Below are 26,264 nucleotides of genomic sequence, written 5' to 3' on the forward strand. Positions count from 1 at the left end.
TTGGTAGGGCACAAGTAGATAAGTCTGGAATCATACCCCATTGTTTCTCTCCAACAACTTCTCCAGAACTTTGTTTTGCTCCCACATCTTCTGAATCTCAGGCTCACGAATCACAGAGATTGCTCTCAGGCCAAAACTTGTCTGTGGCAAGTCCACTGTATCTTTGTACTGCCCACCCTCTTTCTCTTTCTCTGAGTGATTTTGCCGTAAGATAAATACAAACCGTTATTGTGGCAAAAACCATAATGCTAGAAAGATTAAAGACATTTAATAAAAGAAAATAACTACAAAGTTTCTACAATTTTCGACAGACTAACAAACATAGACATAGCTATAGGTTTTTTGCACATTGGCCAAATGGTTGACTTCCAAGAAAAAAAATTGCATGCAAACTCCTCCACTGTCCTCTCTTTGACTTATCCACTCTTTATGAAGTGAAATGCAGTTTTAGTATTGATTTCATCCATCCTCTAAAGAAAATATCTCCCACTCCCCCTTGTAGGAGTCATGCACATGGGTCATAGTGGTTGAGTACTTTAGGTACGGTGTGGTACGGTACGGTATGCGTACGAGTATGCAAAGTACGCATTGGGATGAGTACTTGAAGTACGTTCACTTTTTTAAAAAAAATGTATATAAAAAAAACACATATTATAAATCATCCGTAATTTAGCAACATTGGTACACAAAGATGCACAAAAAACAATTCAAATGCAAACATGTATGCTATATAAATGTCAAATGAGCTGCTCTGCATACAACATGAAAAACTGTCCCGCTGAAGCTGAAATCCTAGTACATACTACATACTACAAAGTACAAACGCCAATAGCCATATGGCCGGCCCTCACTCATCATCATCCAAGCCTGAAGATGAGGATGATGAGTAGTCTCCATTTGTGAGGAGATTCCCATCAGAATCATATAGTCGTTCCCGCTCCCCCACATCACCAGGTATCTCCTCAACAATGGTAGAAGTCCCAAGTATCTCCTCTGGAAGAGTCTGCATCTGGTGCTCTGGACCAACTCTACTGATCGCTCTGGCGGCTCTCCCTCTGGCATGTGCACCACGAGTATACACCCTCGTGCCTCTAGAGATGGAAGGACGACTCTGCTGAGCTGAAGAAGTAAGGGAGCTGGTAGTGAGAGCTCGAGACCGAGCTCGAGTGACTCGTCTATCAATGGTCTCGAGCTCTCTGTGAAGACAGACTGTCTATATATCTCCTCCTGCTCATCACGTACTATGTCGCTCTCCTCGGCATGTTGCTAGCTGCGGCGCTCAAACTCCTCAACATCAACCTATGAAGCTTAGTATGAACTTTGAAGTGCATCAGTATGTCGTAAATCACGTACCTATTTTGGTCTACCCATCTTTCGAAGATTCTGAATTAGTCTAAGGTTGGCTCTGCAAAACACTAACCTCTCTAGTTGTGCTGTGCTCAAGTGGTTCGAATCTTCGTGTGAATAAGAGAGTAAGAACTCCAGTTCCTCTCATAGGCTCCAGAGAAACAATCCGTAAATCCACGAAGATTCGAGTCTTAGTTATAACAAATCTTAAAGCCTGGGTCCTTAAAGACTCCAAAGCCGAATAATTTATCAATAATCAATATGTATTTACTATTTTGTATTATTACCTGGGATAATAGCCGAAGTGCAAGGGCTTTTAGTTGAGGCTAATGGTATCCATGTGTCTCCCACCAATCAAGAGGCGTCTTACACACCTCTGGCAGCATAGAAACACCGCGACTATAGAATTCTCCAAGGTTATTGGAGTATCCTATCATCTCTCGATCAATGTGTACCTGCTGCTCATCGGTCAGTACATGACTCATGTACTGATCTCTCATGGATAGAAGCGCCGTGTCCATGAAAAGATTTGCACTCTTGTAGAGAGGATGCAATAGTGCTGCCATACCATGGATTGGACGATGCATTCAATCCCATCTCCTCTCTACAAGAAGGCGCATAATCTCATCCACCCTATGAATGTCAACAACCATAAGTACATACTACGAACTTCGAAGAGTAATTTATAAATACTAAATATTAAATAGACATTGCAATTTACAATTGAATATTTAGTACTCACCTGGCTCTGGAGATGAGTGTGCATGCTGCAAGCTCTCTCTTCATCTTGTGGAAAAGATGACAGAGTATTCCCATGGTAGACCCCTCCATATCTGTGACACGCAAGAGGATAAAGAGGGCTTTCAATACTATGGTGATGCTATGTGCTTCTCTCCAAAACTCCTCATCTAGCACTTTTCTTTGGATGGTCCTTGTGGCTTCATGATTTGCATTACGCATTTGCCTCCAAGGTGCATCAACCACTGATCGGCGAAGAGCATCTCGAACATCATACAAACGCTCCAAGACCAAATACATAAAAGCGAATCTAGTCTTGGAGGGTCGTATGATATCTTTCGCACTATGAGAGCGAAAAATAGAAGCTATGTGTGTAGCATCCTCGATGATGAGCTTCACCCAACTCAAGCTCCCAATATCCTCCATAAGAAGATCCAAGGAGTGTGCAGCACAAGGAGTCCACACAATGCTTGGAAACTCTTCCTCAATCAGCTCACCCATCGTCTTGCAGTTAGAGACATTGTCTGTTACCACTTGCACCACATTCTCTACCCCCACCTCCACAATAGCTTGACGAATGTGGTGGTAAATAAAATGAGCTATAATCCGCTCCCCTGTCTTGCCTGCATCAACTGCACACAAAAAGTAGGTGCCAAGACATAAAGAGACCAAGATATTTATTATGTGGCGCCGCCTCGTGTCACTCCAACCATCTGAAATGATGGTGCAACCAAACTTCTTCCAACCTTCTTTGATAAATTGGAGAGAAGTCTCAATCCTCTCCTTCTCTCTCTCCAACATGGTGGTCCTCATCTTATTGTACTCTAAACCTGTCCACCCATCCACATTGCCTACAACTGCAACAGTGGCAATCATTGCAACAGCGACAATCATCCTCTTCCATTGGTTTGTGCGTAGCACATTGAAAGAGATATTACACTCAATGAGAGTGTGCTCTATCTCAATCTCAGCCCTACGTTGTCTCTCCTTGATCCATGACATGGAGTGCAAGGAGGAATTAATGTTGCGTTGCGTAGAAGGCTGCTCAATAGGTGCAGAAGAAGCAAGCACTTCCTCATCCTCAGAAATCCTAGCCCTCTTTTTGCTAGGTGTTGCATCTGTAGGCAAAGGATCCAACAACACATCGTCATCAACGATAGTGCTACAAATCTCTCTGCCATGTGGAAACTCCTTGGGATTCTCCCTTATAATAGCATCAGCCATCTCCTGTGGAATACTTGGGCACCCACCGCCCCCCAACTTTGACATGTGGCAGATGACCCGCGTGATCGAGCTAGACTGCTGCAAGTTACAATAACGACACTTCCAATGACAAGTGCTTGAACCTGCTCATGATGTGCTATTAAGTATGATGGTGTGTGCAGCCCAGTAAGGATTTGGTGCCTTTGGCATCTTGGACAAGCTGCAATTTAAAAAAATCAACATTAGAAGCCACATTAGTACATGAATTTCTGAAAATAGAGGAATTTGGGAATGAAGATTGGAAAAAATACATTAAAAAGGGATTATTCAAGGGGCTGAATTTCTGAAAATGGAGGGAATAATTGGAAAAAATACAGAATTAATAGAGGGCTGAAAATAGAGTCTGTGTGTCACCAATGATCATTCATGATTCATGAGAGAGAGAGTCTACGCGTACTAAATTCTAAGTAGTAAGTAGAGAGAGAGAGAGAGAGAGAGAGTTGTATTAACGTCTTCAAAAGGCCAAAATGACCTATGAGACCAAAAGGTTACATCATATCCATGAGGTACATCATCTTGGGTACAAAATAGGAATAAAGGAAGATAACAAAAAATCTAGAGCTTTAAAATCTGATCTAGGTACATGAGCAGAGAGCTCTCATGTCACCCTAATACATCCCTCATGGGCCGCGTTGACATGGTGCTCAAGGTGGTAAAATTGAGCTGGCGCGAGAAGGTCCTGCGATGATGGGAGATGATGGCTTGAATCTTCTTGTGGTGGCGTGGCCGTGGGCGAGGGCCATGGGGCGTTGAGCTCTGCATAACTCAGTGGCTCGGTCGAGTGTCGCACCTCTCGGCCGAGCTCCTACACTAGCCTGTGGTCTGGGTATGATGTGTGGATCGGCCCTCGGAGTACTGGTATGGAAGAAGTCGGTGAGAGCTCTCTGTGCTGGTCCTCGAGCAAGTACAGCTGATCTAGATCTCACTAAGGACTCCCTGTGTCTACAGAGCTGTAGAAGAAAAAGTCCCAGGCATCTCTGATCCGGGAAGTCCATGATCCTGGAAAGTGGTCCGAACCCAGCTCAGAAGAGGCAGTGGAACCTCCCCCGAATCTCATAGTATACAGGGCATCGGCATATGTAATGGTCCTCTATCTCGGGCTCTGTGTGACAGAGCTGGCATATCCTGTCCTCTGGTGTGGCTGCCCTAGGCCCATATCTGGCAGTCTCCACTCTCAGCTGGTGGGACGAGGTGCGGATCTGGCCAATCGCACATCTCACCCCAAAGGATAGGTGTATGTCCATGTAGCGTGGACGGATGATGAACCCATCCTCTGTCAGGCATAGGAGGTGATCTCTGTAGAAGGCCATCTTCGTCCCTAGTGGACGACTAGGTGAAGTCCATGTCCTCTAAGTATCCAGTCTGACAATGTCCTTCCTGATAACCCTGATCCACTCTGTGCGGCTGAGAGCAAATGATGGGGCCTCTATGCTGTACTGGAAGGGGGGGAGTGCCTCCATCTGCGTGTGCATGCCAAACCAAGTGCCTACCTATGCATACCAGCACTCTGTATCTCCCTCAAGTGTCAACTGTCTCGAGGACTCCAGGGCTAGCCGGGGGTATCTATCAAGTGGAAGCTCCCATAGCCTATGCCAGTATTTTACTATCTAGATTAGAGCCTCTGTCACTATCGGTGCAGCCCCCATCTCTGCCCGCACAATCTCATGTGGCACTGATGGTTTACTCCTAATCATGCGTGAGATCATCGCCACTAGGGGCCTCTCCATCGGCTTCCACCCATCATATACCTCCTCTGTATTTGTCACGGCCGGCTCTTTCCTCTGTCTCCTCCTGTGGTATAAGCTAGGACCCCAAATGGGGGCACCATACAATAGTGCAGGTGTAACTAGAGAGAGAGAGAGAGAGAGGCAATGGGCACCTTGAAGCTATGCAGCAGCAGAGACAGACGGGTGCACAAGGTCACACGGGTCACGGTGCAGGTACGGAGACGCGACGAGCAACGCAAGTACGGAGACGCGACAGGCGGCCAAAACACAAGGGATTTTGAAAAAAAACGGAACCCTAGGCACCGGCTTCAACCAAAAAAAAAAGTACAAGTTGACCTGTTCCGTACGACATACGGATCCGTACCGTATGGACTTAATCTTTCCGTACCAATACGGAATGCAACTAGGACATGGGTAGTGATAAATGTGTTAATATGTTGTTAGGAGTGCTAGGAGCACATTTAGTGTTAGTATTTTCATATGGTGTGGCGACCTTAGGAGTAAGTGTGACACATGGCACTAAGAGGATGGACCCCTCGTTATCTTTGTACAAAAGGTGTGTACTTGTTTTCTTATCAACTAATGCAACTCGTGCAAGCTCTCCTTCTCTTCTGTGTCTTTGCTAACATAAGATTAGCGCTAATCTTCTTTGCTTAGAGTTAATCAAGAACATGCTTCAGTGACGCATGTTACAACCTCCTCCTCGTGGGCGTGAAGGCCACAAGACTCTCTAATGGAGAGGAAAGAGCCACCAGGTATCTTGAAGGAATCATGAAAGAAAAACTCAAACTGTTCCGCTCCAAGAACACAAATCTACTCAGATCAAGTCACTCCCCAAACAAACACCCCATAAAGTATGACAACAAAGGATTATTGCCTTGCACGATCTCTAGTGTAAGTCTGAGCTTGATCCTGAGCCATTATTACACTCTTCCTAGCAAGGTTAAGTATCTCCTTCATATCCTTCAAAAAAACTCCCAGTTGTCAATCTTGGATTTTACCCAATCCTATAGCAACCAATGAGACCGAGGTTGAAAACCATCATAAAAGGACTAAAGCCTGTCGCCGAAAGCTTATTACTGTTGTATGTGAATTCAAGTTGTGGAAGGTACCTCTTCCACTCCGATTGCATTGAAACAAAGGCTCGTAGCATGTCTGTTGGAGAACAAGCCGTATTAGTAACATGCAGAAGCTTGGTGGAAGAATCGTAACTTCAATGCTCAGAATTCAGCAATCATTCATGACCAATATAACGCAAAACATAGAAGAAGATGTGCAGAGAATAGAGAAAGAGAGAGAGAGAGAGAGAGAGAGAGGGAGAAGAGGACACAATATTGGGTCCCAAATACCCTGTGTAGGGTCCCCACCACGAATGGTGTATTTGATTTATTAGAATGATGTAAATCTGAAAATAAAGACTGGTTCTTGACCTGCACTTTTCACCTTGGCTGGAGCACTTCCCCTTGGCTGTCTTGGCCCTTAGAACGCAGCAACCTTTGTGAATTATGAGATACTATGACAGGATTCTCCTCTGGGTATTTATACCCCAAGGAACTCCTGGTCGGCTGCCTCTACAGGGGTCGGTTTGTTTGCTGAAACCCCACAAGCAGGTCCAAAAAGCAACAAATGCCTTTTTAACCATTCGTTTTCACACTGCACTCCTGGCTGGCCATTGTGCATGGGCTGGGCTGCTGGGCAGCCCTGCGCAGACTGTGTACGCTGCCCCCACACCTGGCTGACTGGCTGGGCAAGGCCCTAGAGCCTGTCGGCTGCCTGGCCAGGCCTTCTTGGGCTGGCTGACAGCCTGCCCAGCCCATTCTAGGGCTGGTAAATGACATGGTTACATAGTCCAAGTCGAGGTAGCTTCAACTTCATTGACACCTGGTTGGATAGGAAAAGGTCCGAAGCTCCTGAACCATAACTATGGACATCGCTTGGCCACCTGTTTCAGTCTTTGCTTCGTAATCCTAAGATAAACCCAATCTCCTTCCGAGAACTTCACATCCCTTTGGTCTTTGTTGGCCTATCGAGTGTAGGCCTCTTGCGCTTTAGGCAACCTATCTTTAACTGACTCCAAAATCTCCTGGTAAGACTCCGTCATTCAGTTCGCTCCAAGTACTGAAGACGAGGTTCTGGTCAATAGCGACTAGAATGGTCTTCCAAACGCTGCTTCATATGGAGTCCGGCCAATAGCTGAAGAAAATGAATCATTCAAAACTTCTTGAACTAAAGGCAAATACGTTTCCCACTTACTTTGCTAATCGTGGACATAACACTTCAGCACATCAAATGCCAACTGGTTGTAGATTTATGTCTGGCCATCAATCTATGGGTGAAAAGCACTGGAAAAATTCAGTTTAGTACCAAAATTATCAAACAATGCCCTCCAAAAATGACTAGTGAACTTGGCATCTCGATCTGACACTATGGTCCTAGGGATCCCGCCAATCGGGCACCAATGCCGAATGAACAAATGGGCAACGTCTTCGACCGTCACATTAGCCTTGCATGGAATAAGCATAACAAATTTGCTAAATCTATCAACGATAGTTAAGCACTACGTATTACGCTTACCCGGACAAGGAGACAAATTTGTTAAAAAGTCCATCAATATATCTTGGAAAGGTCCTTCAAGAATCGGTAAAGGCTGTAGCAACCCTATCTTCTTCCCACGAGGAGCTTTCACTTTCTGACAAATGTCACACTGTTGCACATGAGTGAACACATCCCACCTCATTCTTGGCCAGTAAAATTTCATTTCTAGCTTCTCTAGAGTCGAATTCATGCCCCGCTAACCACCAGTGATGACATCATGGGCATCATGGAGAAGAGCTACCTTGAACGACTTCATGACACAAAGTCAACAGGTCCTTCAAGAATTGGTAAAGGCTATAGCAATCCTATCTTCTTCCCACTAGGAGCTTTCACTTTCTGACAAACATCACACTGTTGCACATGAGTGAACACATCGCGCCTCATTCTTGGCCAATAAAATTGCCTTTCTAGCTTCTCTAGAGTCGAATTCATGCCCCGATGAGCACCAACGATGGCGTCGTGGGCGTCGTGGAGAAGAGCTACCCTGAACCGTGAACGACTTCATGACACAAAGTCGGCCTTTGTAAAAAAGCCAACCATCTCGTATCAAAAAGTGGCATGGTCCTGTGGCATCCAATGCCTGCTCCCACTGTGTACCGAATTGCTCGAAATCTGTGTACGTGTGCTTCATGTCATCTAGTCTCGTACCAACAAGATCGAGTCTAGTGGTCTGAAATCAATGTCACTGTTCCCTTCATACTCAAAGCATCGGCCACTAGATTGGCCTTTCCTGGAAGGCACCTGGAAGGTACTCAATCATACCACCAAATTGCTAGAAGATTTGGCTCCAGCGGTGTTGACGGTCACTCCACTATGCGCTTGGCATTGTCTGAAACCAGCGTAATGCCTCATGGTCAGTGCGAACCTCAAATTCATGGCCATAAAGGAAATGCTTCCAATGTTTCAAGGCCTAAATAACTGCTAGGAGTTCCTGATCCTAGACCGAGTAATTCTTTTTTGCGGGCAATAACTCATGAGACATGTAAGCTACTAGATAACTATTTTATTGTAACACACCTCCAATCGTGATGTTACTCGCATCGGTCATTACTTGGAACCGCTTGTTCCATGAGGCAAGCGCTAGACAAGGCGCTTCTGACAAAGCCACCTTGAGGTTCTTGAATGCCTTCAACACTCGTGGAGTCATTCGGATCCGTTGCCTTCTAGTCTTGACACCCTTTAGCAAATCAGTGAGATCCGCCGAGAGGTCAGAGAATCTACGTATGTGGGTGGAGTATGCCTAGCATATACCCACAAAGGATCTAATGTCATATGCACTCTGTGGTACTTCCCAATTGACAATCTCGGCCAACTTGGCCAGATCAAATCGGATCCCCTAAGCATTGATTATATATCCAAGGTAGTGAACCTCGAACAAATAAAATTCCAACTTCTTCTCATTGACGTAGAGCTCATTGCTTTCCAACAACTTCAAGAGTTTCTCCACATCAATGTCATGATACTCAACAGTAGCTGAAAATACCAGTATGACATCAAAAAATATGAACATACATTGTCCAATCAAGTCCCTGAAAACGTGCATCATCATGCGGTTGGATGTGGCTGGGGCGTTTGTCAAGCCAAAAGACATGAGCACAAATTCATAATGAGCCCGTTTCGTACAGAAGGTTGTCTAGGGGATGTTAGCACATTCATCCCCAGTTTCTGCCCATGTTTGGTGTCCTTTTTTATGGCCCTTGGTTGTGGGCTGGCCACCCCTTATTGAAGGGAGATTAGAGTTAGGGTTTCATGTGGGAGACATACACAGAGAAGAAGGGAGAGAGAGAGAGATGTGGGAATAAGTCAACTCATCAAGTGTGAGTGTGTGACTCCCCTATCACACATGTATATTTGCACTAGTACACATAGTGCACTTAGTACATTAAAAGTACTAAGTGTACTATGTACTATAACTTATGGGCTTGTACACACTATAAGGGTGGGCATAACGCCTTTACCCCAACAACCTCCCACTTAAAGGCAAAGTGCCCTTAAATGAAGGAAAAGAAAAATCAGCATGTACATGATAATATACAAGGCCATATCAAGGTTGAAACTGGCCTCATCCAATGCCCATCAAAGTGTCTGCAATGAGCAAATCGCTCTGGAGGCAAACTCTTTGTCAACAGATCAGCCAGGTTGTCATCCGTATGTATCTTAACAAGCTGAATTTGCTTGTTCTCTATCACCTCTCTGATGAAGTGATACTTCACATCCACATGCTTCGTCTTTGCATGAAAGACGGGGTTCTTTGCCAACTGGATGGCACTCTAACTGTCACAATGCAACAATGGAATATCCCCTGTATAACCCAAATCAACCACTAACCGAGATAGCCATAATGCCTCCTTGCAAGCCTCTGTGGCTGCAATATACTCGGCCTCTGTAGTAGATAAGGCAGTGCACTTCTGCATCCTGGATATCCATGACACAGCACCTCCTGTGAATGTAAACACATAACCAGTAGTAGACTTCCGGTTATCTGGATGACCGGCATAATCCGAATCCGTGTAACCATGCACTAATGCATCCTGTTTGCCAAAGCATATGCACATACCCTGTGTGCGCTTCAGGTATCTCATGACACCTTTCACTGCTTCCCAATGCTTCTTGCCAAGGTTGGCCATGTATCTAGAAACCACTCCCACTGCAAATGCAATGTCCGGCCTCGTAGCAACCATGGCATACATGAGACTGCCACAAGCTGAAGCATACGCAATCTTGGCCATATCAGCCCTGTCACTCTCCGACTGTGGGCTGTCCATAGCACTGAGTTTCACATATGAAGGCAAAGGAGTACTAGTCTTCTTCCCCCCATCCATATTGAACCTCTGCAAAACTTTGCCAATGTATTCCTTCTGAGACAAATACAACACATGCTGATTTCTGTCCCGAAGTATCCGCATACCCAAAATGTGATTTGCATCACCCAAATCCTTCATATCAAAGGTTTGATGCAGCCTCTTCTTCAAGGCATCCATCTCCTTACGAGATTTCCCGGCAATCAACATATCATCAACATACAAGATGAGGATCAATAGACTGCCATCCAAAGCTTTCTTGGTGTATAAGCGGTGATCTTGTCAGAATATGCAGCGGAAATGATATCCAAACTTGGGTAGACAAGAGCAAGTAGACTGCAGAAAATAATCAGCACAAGAAACACAGAGAGATGTGTGTAAACTCTTCTCTATACACAAGATCTCGAAGATACTGAATGAGAAAGTGGAGGAGGATGGGGGGCAATATATACAAGCCCATGAGGGCAGTCGGCCAGCTCTAGAAGAGGCCCACGACTGAATAAATGTCCACGACTGCTGATATTAGCAGTCGGCCAGCATCTGATGCCCCACGCCTGGACAGAACAAGTCGGCCAGCACTCAGACAGCCCACAACTGATACAGATGCAGTCGGCCAGCTTCAAAGTGCTCCTGGCATCAACTGGCAGCCCTCCAGCCACTAGAAAAAAATGGGAAAAATAGGGGAAAAATACGGGGAGTGTGGAAAAATGATATACGGGCGGGCACACCCACAACAGAGGCCCTGGTGTATAAAACTGGACAGGAGATGACTTCTAACACCCCCTCTCAGCTCCTGGCTGTGTAACCAACCACTGGGAGCTGGGGTGCCGCCTGAGCAAATCCTGAGAGCGACTTCGTGAAGAGATCCACCGTACTGTCCTCCGTCGAACAAAACTCCAGCAAGATGTCATCAGCAACAATCTGTTCACGAACAAAGTGCCTCTGGATGACCATGGGTTCCTCCAGTGGAAGCCCAAACCTGCAATGTAACCTCCTCCTGCTCCGTAAAAGTGCTCCTGGGCCATAAGTAGATCCCCTCGTGTCCGAATCTCCTCCCCAAACCGAGTCACTCCTACCGCGGAGTCGGACTCCATCCAACAATCCCCCTCCTGTGTACAAGAGTCCATGATCCTTCGCATGCCGCAGAAACCACAGGAAACGCAATCCTGCCTCACAAAGAGACATCTGCAACCAAGAGCTCAACTGTCTCATCAAGAAGCTCCCGTCCAATCCGGTGTCCATCAACCAGATCCATGAACCATACAGCTTCTGAATCACAGAGACATCACACTGCTCACAAGGATCAACACCTGTTACGGTGCACAAGCAAGTCCTGGAAACCTTCTGAAGACCACGCAAGGCCTTCTGAAACCTGTCAACCACCCCCTCTGAATCCGGAACCACAAAGCCTGGAGAAACCACCTCCTTCTGCAAGTAATCACCTGTCACCTGCCTGGCTTTTCGAAAGGTCCCCGTGGAAAGAACATCCTCAACTACTGGAAGTTCTATGTCCTGAACACGACGAGACATCAGAGCATAAGTGACCTGTTCAGCTTCCTCTGACTCACGAACACAAGAACTACCAACCTCAGTACTAGAAAGTTCCTGCCAACTGCTGCCATCTACTGGCAAGCTATCCACCACCTGGTCTCGGAAAGCCCGCACCTGCAGCGTATCCACACTTGAGTAGCCATTACCACACTGCCACTCATCACAATCCTGAGGACCTGGGAGAGAGAGTGCTGAAAGCCTGTAAACTCCATTCTCCACTCCACCTTCCCAAACCACTTGGCTTGTTGCTTTGTCCCGGAGAGCAACAAAATGCTCATCAAACTCCACCCGTACGCCAGTCTTGCAAACCTGATGCACTGACAACAGATGAAAACCAAGTGTCGGAACATACAACACCTGGGAGGAATGCTTCCCCCCTCTGCCATCGGGAACTATCTCCATCCTGCCCTCACTGTGAACTGGGATAGTGGACGTATCCCCAATAAGAATATGACCAGAACACCTGCAGAGATCCTGTAAACCGGAACGGGAAGGAGTCATGTGCCTGGAAGCACCACTATCGAGAATCCACTCCCAAGTATCCGTTGCGGAGAGTCCTCCAATCTCCTCCCTGCCTGAAGAAAATGAAGCATCGGTGTCCATCACCTCCAGGTGCACAAAAGCCGGAGTCTTCATGATTGCTGAGGAGTCTTCACCCTTCTCGGTCTTCCGCTTGGGACACTGCCTCCAGTAGTGGCCTTTCTCGCCACAATCATTACAGGTTCTCTCTGCCTTTAGTTTCTCGCGGTCAGCGTCGGACATCTTCTCAGAAGACTTCTCCGATGAAGCCTTCCCCTTGCCCGAGTTACGGCCTTTCGACCGTTGGCCAGTAAAGGCCTCCGAACCTCCACCCTGAGGAGGGTTCGTGAATCGTTCCTCCTGGTCCAAGACCATTGGCACAAGCTCCTCCCAAGTAATGGTGCTGAGCCTGCCACTAGTGATCAACGAGGAATAGAAAGCAGAATACTGACCAGGCAAGTGGGAAAGTAACGTGATGGCCATATCTTCGGACGATATCTCTTTCCCAGCTTGAAGGACTTCCTGCTGAAGGGCCTGAAGCTTGTTAATGTGTTCCCGCATCGTCGAAGACTTTGCAGGGTTCATAACCCGCATCTGCACTTCCAAGGATATCCGCTTCATGGGTGACACCCTGTTGTACAAAGAAGCCAAGTGCTCCCATATGCCTCTCGCCAGCGTCATGTGCTTCACATGGTTGATCACCTGTGGTGTGCAATTGAGGAAAATAAACGAACGGACCCTGGCGTTGACACGGTCCCACATTTGTGCCTGTGCCTCTCGGTCCTTCCTCGTCGATAATAACTCCCCTTCCTCAGCTTCCGGCCTTGGCACCCCTTTGATAATAAAATCAGCAAGATCATATGACTCCAAAACTGACTCCATCATGACCTTCCAGATGCCGTAATTGGACCCGTCCAACTGCCGATCCACTGGGAACGTGGGGAGAGTCGGAATCTTCACGTGCTTCTCAGCCATCTCGATTAAATCTGCCATCTCGGAGAGTAACCTGAAAGGGTGGGTGGGTGGGAAAAATCTGAAAATCAGAATATATGCAAGTGGCTGTCCAGCCCCTCTGCCCGCCTTCCTCTTGCACCTTCACTTCCCGTTCAGCCCGAAACAGTCCACCGATCAGCAACCTGTTGCTCCCCCTCTTGCTCAGAAAAACGCCCAAGATCTTCTAGAGCCTAGGGCTCTGATACCATGTCAGAATATGCAGCGGAAATGATATCCAAACTTGGGTAGACAAGAGCAAGTAGACTGCAGAAAATAATCAGCACAAGAAACACAGAGAGATGTGTGTAAACTCTTCTCTATACACAAGATCTCGAAGATACTGAATGAGAAAGTGGAGGAGGATGGGGGGCAATATATACAAGCCCATGAGGGCAGTCGGCCAGCTCTAGAAGAGGCCCACGACTGAATAAATGTCCACGACTGCTGATATTAGCAGTCGGCCAGCATCTGATGCCCCACGCCTGGACAGAACAAGTCGGCCAGCACTCAGACAGCCCACGACTGATACAGATGCAGTCGGCCAGCTTCAGAGTGCTCCTGGCATCAACTGGCAGCCCTCCAGCCACTAGAAAAAAATGGGAAAAATAGGGAAAAAATACGGGGAGTGTGGAAAAATGATATACGGGCGGGCACACCCACAACAGAGGCCCTGGTGTATAAAACTGGACAGGAGATGACTTCTAACAGATCTATGTCACTCCTCCTGAAATCCTGTGATTTCATGAATGTATCAAATTTATGATACCATTCCCTTGGTGCCTGTTTGAGCCCATAAAGACTCTTTTTCAGCTTGCATACAAGCTTCTCCTTTCCATTTACTGCATAACCCTCTGGCTATTGCATATATATCTCCTCATGGAGATCACCGTGAAGAAAAGCAGTCTTCACATCCATCTGAATCAAATCCAGATCATCATGAGCAACCAAAGCTAATACGGCTCTAAGTGTGGTCATTTTGACCATTGGAGAGAAGATCTCATCAAAGTCCACACCATATTCCTGCTTGAAGCCCTTAGCCACTAACCTGGCTTTATATCTTGGCTTTGCATCAGGTGCAACTTTGAGCCTGTAAACCCACTTGCATGGCAAAACCTTCTTGCCTGTAGGCAAATGCACCAACTTCCATGTTCCATTTTTGTGCAAAGAATCCATCTCTGACTTCATAGCACGCTTCCAAAGAGCCTTGTCTGCCCTCTGTAAAGCCTCCTTGTAACATGAGGGCTCCCCACAATCAGTAAGCATCAAGTAGTCAACCCCTAGAACAAACCTGTCAGGGGCTCTGGAGGGTCTTGTGGACCTCCGTACCCAATGACCATCATTTGCAGGTTGCTGTCCAGCCTGCATATCACCTATTGGTGGCTCTTGTTCCATGCCATAAGGTTGAAATATCATGCCCGGTATCTCCTCTAACTGTGGGATATCCATAGGGATATCTTCTGCCATCTCTGGCTGTCCATTTGGACCATTTTCAGCACCATTTAAGGGCTGGTTTTGATGCTGTAATGGCTGATTTACAGCCCTTGGATGTTGTCCATGATGTCCATCATCATCAAAGATGACTCTGCCAGGCTCCTGTTGCCTTGCAGGCTCCCTATACATGCATGTTTCATCAAAAATGACATCATTGTTGCGTATAATCTTTCTATTCACTGGATCCGAAAGTCTATACCCCATTTCACCTCTGTCACTATTTGGGCATTCTCTGCGCTTCAGGCCTATGGACGAGTTCTGTAGGATGGACTGGCATCTTATGGTTGGGGACTTATGTCTACACCGAGAGCCAGTAGGCTGGATATATGGGTTGGGATTGTGTATCTGCGCCCAAATCCAGAGTGTGGTACCACGGACTACAAGCTAAATGAATAGGGAGACTGTTCAATGCATCCTTGCATAACATGTTTGCAAGTTAAAAATCCTGTCTTTGCATGAACTATTTGATTGCATGCAAGATTTGTTTGTGTAGTTCACATGTAGGGGACGCCCTCTTGTGAACCGTGCGAGTGAAACTGTATTCTGACCTCGTTTGTGGGCTGTAGACAGGTGGTAAGTACACCACTTTACTCTTTTATGAGTTAAAGCAATGTATTCTTTGTTTTGCAGGTCCACACTTTAATAAGTGTGTCCGCCCAAGTTATAAGTGAGATTGGGCGTCCACACTTCATTAAAGCTCGGGCGGACAAACTATAAGTAAGAATAGACTAGAATTCCCTTCCGGTCGGCTAGGCGAGTGTCCAGGCACCCTTCCCACTAAATTTGTGTGGAAAAGGGATGGTTATGGACTGGGTGGCAGTATGAGGACCTGCCACCATGCTATTACTCATTTTGAAAATTACCTCTCTCTACACTCTCTCTCTAGAAATAGGCGCCCCCCTTCAAGAGAGCCTATTTTTGTTATTCTCTCTAACTTTTTGCTTGGTGAGAGTGCTGATTTTCATTCCCTCTTGCTCCCAACTCCAATGGAAAGCTTGAAGATTCTTCCTTTCACAGTTAAGCCTCCAGTTGCTCACCTTTTCACTCTATCTCTCTCTTCTAAATGAATATGGAGTCTCCTAACCATTCTACCGCCCCCAAATTCTGCTGAAACCCTAATTTTCAGAAACCCTAATTCTGCAGAAACCCTAATTTCAGAAACCCTAATTTTGGAGGAAACCATACCCAGCTGTGCCCCTTACTCATAGGCATCTAAAGAGCCCAAAATGCCCAATTTTGGACTCATATAACCTGCTTAAAACCCTAAAAATCAGAAACCCTAATTTCAGCCGGAAGTGGAAAACGGTCACATTCAAGCTGTAGTTCGTCCGCACGGAGGTGGAGCTCGACATTGATCGTCCAATACTTGGTAAGAGCATTTTGCAAGCAATTTTCAATTTGAGATTCGAATGCTTTGTCAATATGGTCTCCTATGTCTCGGTCCTGGCACACACATGTGTATGTGTATGGATGCCAGTGGAGCATAGCTGCGTTTGACAAGCTTCAAGGAATCAAGCAACGAAGCTACTCTCAAGTGAAGCTATGGATTCCATCGTCTACGACAAATTTGTTTGCAATGCTGTTTTCATGATCATGGATGCACTTGAACAGTTTGGCATGTGAATGCCCGTGAGGCTTGTAACAGTTTTTCCTTGATAATAAAATCTATTACAGGGGGGGTCGGCCCTTTCCGGCCCTAGTGCAGTGTGCAAAAATAAAATTCAGCTTCTTACTCTATTGTGTTGCGCCATTTAAAATTGTTTAATTATGTTAATAGCTTAAGTGTTTGCCAAGATTGTGCTCAACCCCGACCGGGGGAATCTCAACCTCTGTCACCATATCCTAGGAATATGCATTTGTGAGACTTAGGATCAAGTTTGGTGCGCATTTCCCTGCGTATGTGCACGTACGCAACGCAACCAAACACTCTCAAGTGCTTGTAGGACGGAGGCTTCCCTGTCCATACTTCTTCTAGCACTTTCCCACCACGCCTCGTGTTAGGTGACCTGTTTATAAGATGAACGGCTGTCATAACAGCTTCAGCCCAAAAACCATGAGATAACGCAGCATGTGACAACATAGAACGGACCTTCTCCTGAATGGTCCTGTTCATCCTCTCTGCTGTCCCGTTTTGTGGAGGATCATAAGGAGTAGAGAGCTCCCTCTTGATGCCTTTAGCATCACAAAAGTCCAGAAACTGTTTGAACATATACTCTCCACCATTGTCGGAACGCAAAGCCTTCAATGTTCTGCCAGTTTGATTCTCAACAAGAGCAACAAACTTCTGAAACACTGAGAATGTATCACTCTTCAAACGAAGAGGATAAACCCACACCTTGCGTGTGGCATCATCAATAAAAGACACAAAGTATTTTGCCCCTCCCAAAGAAAGCTGAGGCATCTCGCATACATCTGTATGCACAAGCTCTAACTGAGCATCTTTCTGTCCAAGAGCTTTCTTGTGGGGGGGAAGGAGTTGCCTGCCATATATACAATGCTCACAAAACTGAAAACTTGAAAACTTTAGAGAAGGCAAGTAACCAAAACGAGACAATTACTCCATTCCTTTGACACTCATGTGTCCCAACCGGCTATGCCACATAGAGATTTCCGACAGCTCGGTTGCATTTACATTAGCATGGTGACAAACACCAGCATGCATGAAGTAAAGAGTGTCCACCTTAGAGCCTCTAGCAACAACCAGTGAGCCCTTACTAATCTTCCACTTTCCACGACCAAATGTGGTAACATAATCAACATCATCAAGCTGTCCAGTAGAAAGCAGGTTCTTCTTGATCTCAGGCACATGCCTGACATCATGGAGCATAAGCTGTGAGCCATCTGAAAACACAAGCCTCACATCACCTCTGCCAAGAATCTTGCATGCATGGTTGTCACCCAAATAAACTACTCCTTCATTGCCAGCAGTATACCTGACAAACAAGTCTCTGCAACCTGTGACATGAAAGGAGGCACCTGAATCAATGATCCATGAGTGCATACCATGACCATCTCCTGCAAGAAGTGAATGGGCATCAAGTGAAGACGTGAATAGGACTACATCCTCACTGTCACCTGCATGTGACACATTGACTTCTTCAATCTTGACTCCACTTTTGCCCTTTGGCTTTGCATCTTTGGCTTCATCTTTGTCTTTGTCTTTTCCTTTGCTCTTTTCTTTTGCTCTTTTCTTTTTGATCATTCTTCCATTTGTAGCATTGCTTTTTGATATGTCCCTTCTTGCCACAATAATGGCATTCCAAGTCCTTTTTGGAGCGGGACTTGCTCCTTCCCCGTTCTTGGCTTTTACCCCTTTGTTGGGATCTCCCACGTGCATTCATTGCATTGGACTTTCCAACAGAGTTGTTTTTCCTGTTCATCTCCTCTTGAAGGAGAGCACCCTCCACATCTGCATATGACAGCATAGCATTTGAATTGCTAGTGGCTGTCCTGAATATGTCCCAACTCTCCGGCAAAGTGCATAAGAGAAAGGTGGCTTTGAACTCATCGTCCATTGCCAACTTTTGATTGATTACCTGGCTGACAACACCATTAAACTCATTTAGATGGGCTGTCATAGACGCCCCTTCCTTCATTTGAAGACCTATGAGTTTCTTCAACCAATACACTTTGCTTGAGGCACTTTGCTGGGCATACAAGTCCTGCAATCTTTGCCACATTCCCCAAGCTGTCTTCTCTTCACGAATGCTGAAAAGTAAAGAGTCTAACACAGACAACATGATAGTAGATCTTGCCAGCTCATCCATATCTTCCCATTCTTCAGCAGTAAGAGAAGCGGGCATTACACCCCTTTCTTTGATGGGCTTGTGCTGCTTCTTCTGGAGCAACACATTATAGCACTGGGTTTGCCAAATGTCATAATTATGTGAGCCTTCAAGCTTCTTGATGTGAAGCAATGAAGAGCTCTCACCTTGCCCTATTGCGCGTTAGCACGATCAACCTCGGTGCATGTAACATTGCTTGTGTTTAGGGAGATCTTAGAGGGATGTTACAAGTCCATTGCGGGGCCATCCCACTCCATTTGTGGAGCTACACATAGCGGGAAGGAGAACTCTCCAACTACAACATTAGTGCGTATAGGGCAGGGGTGGTGGAGGACCACATAAACCTAGAGAGGCACCACCACCACTTCGAGAGAGCTTGAGTTGAAAGGGGAGGCAGCGAAAGAAGGAATAGTCCACTCACTGGGTGTGATCCATGAGGCATGGAGGGGCACCCTTGGGAGTAGGGGGGGATAGATGAGGTGGACAAGATGGAAAGATGACGATGATGAGGATTCTGTACAAGATCGTCAAAGCCAACATGAGTACTTCTCTATGCTCCTCCATGAGGGTATTGGCTCGCTCCTTATATACGTGATGGGGGACCATGCTTTTGTCTTGTCCTGCTTTTGTTTTATCTCTTAGCTTTTGCTTTTTCATTTTAAATATTATTTATAATAACTAAAGTTCTTGATGGTGCTTTTACAACTTCAGGGCCTTGCTTTTTGGCCCTGGAGTAGATGTTCCCCTTCCAAAGTACTGTACAACAGTACTAAGTGCTCACCAATGATGTACCAAACCTGTACCGGCAAGTACATCAGCTGAAAATGAGCCTTTTCCTCACTCAAATCAATGTACAGCCATGCCAAAACTTGTACAAAGTTGTACCAAATCTGTACCAGCAGCAATAAATGCTCTCCTGGCTGTCCAAATGAGTGAAAATCGGACTTTTACAGTCCCCACCACTGCATACAACAGTCCCGGACAGAAATTAGGCAAAAGCCCCTTGACTGCAAGTGGATTACTGAGGGTTCAAGGCATAAAAGTCTTGCCTGCTGCTTTGCCAAGCTCAACAAGCATAAAATCTTGAAAAGCCCCTTGATTCAAGATCAATTTCTGATCATACATGGTACATTAACGCACATGAAAGCATCCAGAGTCTTCACAATGCTTCCCCCTGGCCACATATACATCCAATACATAAAAGCCCCTTGATTTACAGACACATTGAGTGCTTGACAGGCATCAACACATTGCCCAAAGCATCAAATGCCAGTGCCTGCATGCAAATCAACCCAATCAGCACAAAAGCCCTTTGATTTGCACTCCAATTTCTTGCAATTTTGCCCCAAATGTGAGATTGCTCACATCATACAGCATGTATGAATGCCCAATGGCACAATTACATCAAAAGCCCCAAATTTTGACATCCAATTTCCTGCCCATTGACGCGGAATGTGACCAATGTCACCTAATTGTTGCCAATTTTGCTCAAAATCTGAGCAATTTGGACTTGTACCTGCTTAGTTGATGATTATACCTGCTCAATTGCAAATCCCAAAAACAAATTGAAGGCAAATACCTCTGAATTTTCTGCTGCAAGAAAAAGGGGGGTGTTGGGGGCGTCGTGCTGATGATGCTGCTGCTGTGCAGGTGAGCAATAGTTGAGGAGCTCTGCGCTTCACGGCCTGCCAAGACACCAACGTCGCTTACAGCTGGCCAAGCTTGCAAACGCCTGTACTGCCCAGCGATGACACACATGCGCTCCTGAACTGCCCAGCGATGACACACATGCGCTCCTGTACTGCCCAGCGATGACGTTTGAGCCAGTGCTGCTGCTGGGGTGCAATCGCTTCGCTACACGCGACGGGGCATGTTCGTTGACGCCGCCTCCGCCTAGTGGCTAGCGCTACACGCGACGGGCCTTCATGGGGACACGTAAGCGTGCCCTTCGTTACACCTTGACAGCGCTACACGCGATGAGCTGAGCGCCGCCCGCCAACCTGCATGCGCGTATCCGCCCAACGCTTGCGTGCGCTAGTTCTGCACACGCAGCTCTTCGCCGCCTCCGCCTAGTAGCCAGCCATCTAACGCCCAACGCGTTGCCGCCTGCAACTCCCTCTTGTGGCCAGGCGCTGACGCCCAATGGTTTGCTGCAAGCGCACGAGCTCAGCCGCGGTAACTTCCTGCCTCGCTTCTTGCACTTCCTTCTCTTGCAATGGGAGCCTACAAATACGACATCTAGAGCCGTCAATTTTGCTGCCCTGCACTGGAGGTGTGTGAAGCGAAGGCTACAGAGGTGAAACCGGTGGCACTTGCTGTTGGCGTCAAAAATGCCTGTGGGCACGCACCCCTGCTTCTTCAAGCAAATGCTGCAGTTGCAATCGCCATAGCTCTGATACCAGTTGAAGGGAGATTAGAGTTAGGGTTTCATGTGGGAGACATACACAGAGAAGAAGGGAGAGAGAGAGAGATGTGGGGATAAGTCAACTCATCAAGTGTGAGTGTGTGACTCCCCTATCGCACATGTATATTTGCACTAGTACACATAGTGCACTTAGTACATTAAAAGTACTAAGTGTACTATGTACTTAACTTATGCGCTTGTACACACTATAAGGGTGGGCATAACGCCTTTACCCCAACACTTATTTATATATTTTTTTTGGGATTTTTCCCAACCTAGATGTATTTTCCCAGTCGGCCAGCTTTATCATGTCCAATCAGCCAATATTAGCATGTCCAGTCGGCCAGCCCTACCTACCTATAGATAGGTGGGCTGGCCTCTCACTTTTCCATCTTGCCTAGCCTTTCTTTTGCTCCCTCACTTATGAGACTATTTTTGTCTCTTGCTTGGGACTGTATGACTTCAGTATATTCAGCACACTCTCTCTCTCTCTCTTGCACTCTCTACTCAGCACACTCTAGTGCTTATTTGCTTCCGCTCTGTGCACTCTTTCATGGTATCATTGCTCCCGGTTCAGCGATTCCATATGCTGCCCCAGATTGTGCCCTATCTACAGCCCCTTCACCTCTGCGTTTTTCTCAGATTTGCAACCCTCTGGATGCTGCGTTTTCTGGACAGCTGCTGCTGATTGCTTTCCCTTCACTTTGGCTTCATCGCTTACAGCCTGAAGGTAATTTCTCATCAGTGTTTTCTTCTACTTGGAGTTTGGAACTAGGTGGCTGCATTTTCCTCTTCAGTGGACATTCCCTTTTGCAGAGGGGGTATTGTGGTGGTTCGGGCTTTGGTGGCAACCTTGGTACCTGTGGTGGACACTCCTTCCGAGATTGTGCATATTTCTGAGATTGAGCCCAAGCTTTTGTGATGGCTGCCTCGACTACACTTCATATGTTCTCTAAGTCTGCAAAGTTGGATGGTTCCAACTATACTTTGTGGAAGGTGAAGGTGAAATCAGCCTTGCGTGGCATAGATCTCTAGGATTGGCTTGTTACACCTGCCAATGCTGTCAGAATATGCAGCGGAGATGATGACCAAATCTGGGAACACAAGAGCAAAAACGCAGGCAGAAAAACAGCACAAGAGAGAGACAGATGTAGGCGTGTAACTCTGCTCTATATACACAAGAAGATCCCGAGGAATGATACAAATGAGGTATGGGGGCTGAGGACCTATATATACTCCCCTAGAGGGCAGTCGGCCAGCATAAGAGAAGCCCGCGACTGATAAAAGAAGTCCACGACTGCATAAATGCAGTCGGCCAGCTATCTGGTGCCAAAACCTGATCAAAACCAGTCGGCCAGCAGTAAGAGTGCCCACGACTGATAAACATCCAGTCGGCCAGCACTGTACTGCTCCTGGCACCCTCTGGCAGCCCTCCCAAGCCTCAGAAAAATGGGAAAAAATAGGGGAAAAATACGGAGAGTGGGGAAAAATGGGAAAACACCTCATAAGGGCGGGCACACCCACAACAAAGGCCCTGGTGTATAAAACTAGACAGGAGATGACTTCTAACACCCCCTCTCAGCTCCTGGCTGTGTAACCAACCACTGGGACCTGGGGTGCCGCCTGAGCAAGTCCTGAGAGAGCGACTTCGTGAAGAGGTCCACCGTACTGTCCTCCGTCGAACAGAACTCCAGCAAGATGTCATCAGCAACGATCTGTTCACGAACAAAGTGCCTCTGGATGACCATGGGTTCCTCCAGTGGAAGCCCAAACCTGCAATGTAACCTCCTCCTGCTCCGTAAAACTGCTCCTGGGGCATAAGTATATCTCCTCGTGTCCGGATCTCCTCCCCAAACCGAGTCACTCCAACCGTGGAGTCGAACTCCATCCAACAATCCCCCTCCTGTGTACAAGAGTCCATGATCCTTCGCATGCCGCAGAAACCACAGGAAACGCAATCCTGCCTCACAAAGAGACATCTGCAACCAAGAGCTCAACTGCCTCATCAGGAAGCTCCCGTCCAATCCGGTGTCCATCAACCAGATCAATGAACCATACAGCTTCTGAGTCACAGAGACATCACACTGCTCACAAGGATCAACACCTGTTACGGTGCACAAGCAAGTCCTGGAAACCTGATGAAACCTGTCAACCACCCCCTCTGAATCCGAAACCACAAAGCCTGGAGAAACCACCTCCTTCTGCAAGTAATCACCTGTCACCTGCCTGGCTTTCCGAAAGGTCTCCGTGGAAAGAACATCCTGAACAACTGGAGGTTCTATGTCCCGAACACGATGAGACATCAGAGCATAAGTGACCTGTTCAGCTTCCTCTGACTCACGAACACAAGAACTACCAACCTCAGTACTGGAAAGTTCCTGCCAACTGCTGCCATCTACTGGCAAGCTATCCACCATCTGGTCTCGGAAAGCCCACACCTGCAGCGTATCCACACCGGAGTAGCTATTACCACACTGCCACTCATCACAATCTTGAGGACCTGGGAGAGAGAGTGCTGAAAGCCTGTAGACTCCATTCTCCACTCCACCTTCCCAAACCACTTGGCCTGTTGCTTTGTCCCGGAGAGCAACAAAATGCTCATCAAACTCCACCCGTACGCCAGTCTCGCAAACCTGATGCACTGACAACAGATGAAAACCAAGTGCCGGAACATACAACACCTGGGAGGAATGCTTCCCCCCTCTGCCATCGGGAACTATCTCCATCCTGCCCTCACTGTGAACTGGGATAGTGGACGTATCCCCAGTAAGAATATGACCAGAAAGCCTGCAGAGATCCTGTAAACCGGAACGGGAAGGAGTCATGTGCCTGGAAGCACCACTATCGAGAATCCACTCCCGAGTATCCGTTGCGGAGAGTCCTCCAATCTCCTCCCTGCCTGAAGAAAATGAAACATCGGTGTCCATCACCTCCAGGTGCACAAAAGCCGGAGTCTTCGTGATTGCTGAGGAGTCTTCACCCTTCTCGGTCTTCCGCTTGGGACACTGCCTCCAGTAGTGGCCTTTCTCGCCACAATCATTATAGGCCCTCTCTGCCTTTAGTTTCTCGCGGTCAGCGTCGGACATCTTCTCAGAAGACTTCTCCGATGAAGCCTTCCCCTTGCCCGAGTTACGGCCTTTCGACCGTTGGCCAGTAAAGGCCTCCGAACCTCCACCCTGAGGAGGGTTCGTGAATCGTTCCTCCTGGTCCATGACCATGGGCACAAGCTCCTCCCACGTGATGGTGCTGAGCCTGCCACTGGTAATCAAAGAGGAGTAAAATGCTGAGTACGAAGAGGGCAACTGTGACAGCAACGTGATGGCCATGTCCTCTGACGATATCTCCTTCCCAGCCTGAAGAACTTCCTGCTGAAGAGCCTGCAGCTTGTTAATATCCTCCCGCATCGTCGACGACTTTGCAGGGCTCATAACCCGCATCTGTACTTCCAAGGAAATCCTCTTCATGGGCGATACCCTGTTGTAAAGTGAGGCCAAATGCTGCCATATACCTCTGGCCAGCGTCATATGCTTTACATGATTGATTACCTGCGGTGTGCAGTTGAGGAAAATAAACGAACGGACCCTGGCGTTGACGCGATCCCACATCTGCGTCTGGGCCTCCCGGTCCTTTCGGGTTGACGGTAACTCCCCTTCCTCTACTTCCGGCCGTGGAACACCAACAACGACGAAATCGGCGAGATCGTAGGACTCCAGAATGGATTCCATCATCACCTTCCATATGCCGTAGTTGCTCCCGTCCAACTGACGGTCCACCGGGAACGTGGGGAGAGTCGGAATCTTCACGTGTCTCTCGGCCATCTCAAACAGATCTGCCATAGCGGGGATGTACTCTGAAAAGGGTGGGTGGGTGGGAACAAAGAAGAACTGATACCTGCAAGTGGCTGTCCAGCAAATCAACCCGCCTTCCTCTTGCTTCTCCTCTTCCCGAACAGTCCAAAACAGTCCACCAATCAGCCACAAAACAGCCCCCTCTTGCTCACACAAATCCCAAGACCTATCTAGAGCCTAGGGCTCTGATACCATGTCAAAATATGCAGCGGAGATGATGACCAAATCTGGGAACACAAGAGCAAAAACGCAGGCAGAAAAACAGCACAAGAGAGAGACAGATGTAGGCGTGTAACTCTGCTCTATATACACAAGAAGATCCCGAGGAATGATACAAATGAGGTATGGGGGCTGAGGACCTATATATACTCCCCTAGAGGGCAGTCGGCCAACATAAGAGAAGCCCACGACTGATAAAAGAAGTCCACGACTGCATAAATGCAGTCGGCCAGCTATCTGGTGCCAAAACCTGATCAAAACCAGTCGGCCAGCAGTAAGAGTGCCCACGACTGATAAACATCCAGTCGGCCAGCACTGTACTACTCCTGGCACCCTCTGGCAGCCCTCCCAAGCCTCAGAAAAATGGGAAAAAATAGGGGAAAAATACGGAGAGTGGGGAAAAATGGGAAAACACCTCATAAGGGCGGGCACACCCACAACAAAGGCCCTGGTGTATAAAACTAGACAGGACCACCCCTCCCACCCTTGCTTCCGGTGGTGTGACTCAGGCACAGATTGATATTTGGCTAGCGAATGATCAGCGTCTTTTTCTCCTTTCTGATGTTGAATTGTCATGATTATGTTCTCTCTCATGTGCATACAGCAGATGCTGCACATGAAGTTTGGAAGGCATTTGCAGATCTCTACGAGATTAAGTCTCTGGGTCGGATTTTGGCGTTGGAAAGGAAGCTTATGAAATTGTCATCTTCTGCCTTTCCATCTTTATCTGCTTTCATCTCGAAGATGAAAGATCTCCGGGACGAGCTTGCTGTTTGTGGCAAGGATATCTCTACAGAGGATATGGCTATTCGGCTTCTCTCCAAACTTCCAAAGAGGTTTGATGCTTATTTTAGGTCTCTTGTTTCTTCTCCTCGTCTTGTTCCAGTTACTTGGGAGGAAGTTCTCCCCTCCATATTATGCAGATTGAGTCTTGCTTTGAGGAGCGAACTGGCACCTCTAGTGGTTCTGATGGAGCTTTGGTT

General features: G+C 47.1%; 1 protein-coding gene across 1 annotated transcript in view; it reads right to left on the minus strand.

Moving 5' to 3' along the window:
• OVA2 (tRNA synthetase class I (I, L, M and V) family protein) overlaps positions 1-26,264 on the minus strand; it is a 153,054-nt gene that overhangs the window by 109,829 nt on the left and 16,961 nt on the right. Inside the window, exon 3 of the mRNA XM_086785876.1 lies at positions 37-191. Within this exon, the coding sequence (XP_086642002.1) occupies positions 37-191 (155 nt within the window). The remainder of the gene's footprint in view (positions 1-36; positions 192-26,264) is intronic.

This window comes from Cibotium barometz, chromosome 48, assembly GCF_041138505.1.
Source record: "Cibotium barometz isolate CiBa-2024 chromosome 48, ASM4113850v1, whole genome shotgun sequence".
NCBI lineage: Eukaryota > Viridiplantae > Streptophyta > Polypodiopsida > Cyatheales > Cibotiaceae > Cibotium > Cibotium barometz.